The sequence below is a fragment of the Manihot esculenta genome, chromosome 6, assembly GCF_001659605.2.
Source record: "Manihot esculenta cultivar AM560-2 chromosome 6, M.esculenta_v8, whole genome shotgun sequence".
NCBI lineage: Eukaryota > Viridiplantae > Streptophyta > Magnoliopsida > Malpighiales > Euphorbiaceae > Manihot > Manihot esculenta.
Window position 1 is genome coordinate 10,073,014 of NC_035166.2, and position 3,269 is coordinate 10,076,282.

The following is a 3,269-nucleotide window of genomic DNA, read 5'->3' on the forward strand; positions in this document are numbered from 1 at the left end:
GATATTTGTCAAATTAACTGATTCTTTATTTTACAGTAAAAACATGACAAAAGACACAAAATTAATAGAAAGTTACTTACATTAGTGTTAGATATGAAGTATATGCTAAATGTGTGCTCTATTATAAGAATACCATTTGTATCCTGATTTTTTATTTCTTTTCGACTCTTTTTTTTAAATTTTTATTTTTTTAAAAGTTGGGTGAAGGCGGCATTGCACCATACAGCAAGTAAAGGAGGCGGAGGAGCAACAACCTTCTTAACATTAGGATAGAAAAAATAAAATAAATACCGTCTCTATTTCATATCTCTTTTTCACTTTTCTTTTTTTGTCGTTCTAAAATTATTGTTTACTTTTTATTTTACATTATATTTTTATATAAATTGACTATTAGAATTTCATTTTATTTTATTTTAAAAATAACTTCTCAAATTATTTTTTTAAGTGAATATTTAAAATATTTTTTGATATTTAATAAAAGTTAAGTTAATAAAAAATTATGAAATAAATTATAAATCTAAAAAGTGTTTGTTTGTTTGTTTTGAGGGATTGGAAAGTTATAAGATATATAATCTAATATTTTCAAGATTATGCGTTGACATTGCAATGAGTTGTTTCATAATATGACTATGAATAATTTATTTTATATTACAGGTGTTTTATATGTATTAGGCCATCAGATTTTAGCATGGAGTGATTTCTTCACAGAATCCTAGTCCAACTATAACTTCTTTTTTTTTTTTTCTGTCGAAAGTCCAACTATAACTTAATCTCGGATTTCATATCCAAATAGGATGCAAAGATCAGGACAGAACCAAGTCGTATTTGACTTCTGATTTCTATCTCTGCATGGACTTCGTATGACCATAAATAGATGCAATTGTTTTCACTCTAGTTTGCCAAAGCCAGCAATAGTTGAAACTCTTTATTCTCTACAGCCATGGCTTCCTCCAAGCTTCTTTTCCCTTTGCTTCTCTGTTCCGTTTTCCTTTTTCTTCTTCTGCCTATATCTAATGCTCATCTTCTCAAGGCTTGTGAGTTTGAGGCCATATACAACCTTGGGGATTCAATTTCTGACACTGGCAATTTGATCCAAGAGGACCCTGCTTCTGTTTTTTCTAGACTTCCCTATGGCCAAAACCTGTACAGGAATCCAACTGGTAGATGCTCCAATGGCTTGCTCATTATTGATTTCATTGGTAAGAAACCACTATATTATTTCACGTTTTATATGCTCTTTTGTGTGCGCTTAAGATAATTATTGCACTTGTTTGTATTTTGACAGCAAAATCAGCTGGTATTCCACTTCTTGAAGCATATTTGAATGCTAGTTCCAGCAAGACACATGGCGTGAATTTTGCAGTTGCTGGCTCTACTGCATTGCCTGTGGAATTTCTTGCAGAAAAAGGAGTGATTGCCCCTGTCACCAATAGTTCTCTTACCAAACAACTCAACTGGATGCATACCCATTTCAATACAACCTGCCATAGTTCCAAAGGTCACTATATATTACTGATGCATCATACTTTATAATAAGATAAATTATTTATTGAACTTATAACTATGCTTACTATTGTCTTATCCTTCTTATATTTTACAGAATGTGTAGAGAAACATAAGAGATCTTTGTTCATGGTTGGGGAGATTGGAGGCAATGATTATAACTATGCTTTCTTTCAAGGCAAGAGTATTGATGAGTTGAAGTCCATGGTATCTGATGTTGTTAAAGCTATCAAAGAAGCTGTTATGGTTAGTTAATTTTCTTCAAACATAGAGTAATTGATTTCTTCTGTTCATCTTTTCATTACCTTAAATTTCCTACATGTTTTCTGTAGAGGGTTATTGGATTTGGTGCTGCTCGGGTTATTGTTCCTGGGAATTTTCCAATCGGTTGCATGCCCATATATCTTAGTGGATTTCACTCCAATGATTCTAGTGAATATGATGAATTTCATTGCCTCAAAGGACTGAATAACTTTGCAATGTATCACAATGAGCAACTCCAGCAAGCAATTAAAGAATTGCAAGAAGAGAATCCAAAAGTGAATATAGTATATGGGGATTACTACAATGCCTACAAGTGGATTTTGAGTAAAGCTGCATTGCTTGGTGAGTTTTTGAAGTCTGCAAATTGTGGTTTAACATAACATTAACTACTGAAACTAACGTTGCGTTGCTTCATGGAAACAGGGTTTGATCCAAAATCACTGCAAAAGGCTTGTTGTGGGAGTGGAGGTGATTATGATTTTAGTCTTAATAGAATGTGTGGGGCTCCTAACGTACCAGTTTGTCATACACCTCAAGAACATATCAGTTGGGATGGAGTACATTCAACTGAAAAGGCCTATTTCTTCATGGCTCGATGGATCATTCGCAACATCTTCCAAAAGCTTAAGTGCATAGCTTGATTATTTCATAAATTTATATACTAGTTTGAAAGTTTGTCATTTAATTTAGTTTGTGGCTTTTAATTTTAATGGAAAGAAATTCAGTTGGTTAACATTTTTTAGATGTTATATCTATCAATATTAATTCTTATGTTGCTTATATATGCTATTAGCAATTCTTATATATGCTAGTTTTGGTTCCAATTAAATCTAAATTTTGAATCGTCAATGTAATTTTAATTCGAAAAAATTTTTAATATAAAAATAAATAAAAAATAAAGAAATAAATATAGATATTAAATATTATCAAATTAATAATTGAGTAAATAGTAAATTGTACAAAAGGTATCCATTTTCATAATATGAAAAATAAAGTAATATTTAAATTTAAATGAAATAATATTTATTACCTATAAAAAAAATTTAAACTTTTGATAATTAACTTTCCACTTATCAATTTTAAGTACCACAATTTTATTAGATGATTAAACTAAAACTAAATTGGACCGTCAATTCAAACAAGCTAATTTTGATTTTTGTTCAAAGGAAGGCGCCTATAACTAACCCTAATATAAAGATCTAGTCGAATTCACTTCTATTATGGTTCACAATTTGAATCAAATCATAACCAGGTGTACTTGTCCTTGTTATTAAAAATAGAAAATTATTCTTACCCATATTATTATCGGAGATAGAATAAATTACACTTTAATCTCAAAATTTAAACATAATTAACAGATTAGTTTCTATTTTTTTAAAACCAAACACTTTAAATCTTTAAATTTTACACTAATCCAAATTTAAGATATTTCTGTCAAAATTGTTGTTCGTAAAATTTAAAATAACTATATTATTGCTAAATAACTGAAAAAATCTAACACT

General features: G+C 29.7%; 1 protein-coding gene across 1 annotated transcript; it reads left to right on the forward strand.

Annotated features, from left to right (window-relative positions):
• Positions 1-578: 578 nt before the first annotated feature.
• On the forward strand, positions 579-2,408 carry LOC122723846 (GDSL esterase/lipase At5g03980-like). Its single transcript, XM_043957739.1, has 5 exons — positions 579-1,199; positions 1,286-1,498; positions 1,610-1,749; positions 1,836-2,109; positions 2,191-2,408. The coding sequence occupies exons 1-5, from the start codon at positions 941-943 to the stop codon at positions 2,406-2,408; spliced, it is 1,104 nt and encodes a 367-aa protein (XP_043813674.1). The 5' UTR covers positions 579-940.
• The last annotated feature ends 861 nt before the right edge of the window (positions 2,409-3,269 follow it).

Bases quoted from the DNA above. Each gene is read 5' to 3' on its own strand.
- LOC122723846 (XM_043957739.1), top strand. From the start codon at position 941: ATGGCTTCCTCCAAGCTTCTTTTCCCTTTGCTTCTCTGTTCCGTTTTC. The intron at 1,750-1,835 runs GTTAGTTAATTT...TGTTTTCTGTAG, and splicing joins CTATCAAAGAAGCTGTTATG to AGGGTTATTGGATTTGGTGC. The intron at 2,110-2,190 runs GTGAGTTTTTGA...TCATGGAAACAG, and splicing joins GAGTAAAGCTGCATTGCTTG to GGTTTGATCCAAAATCACTG.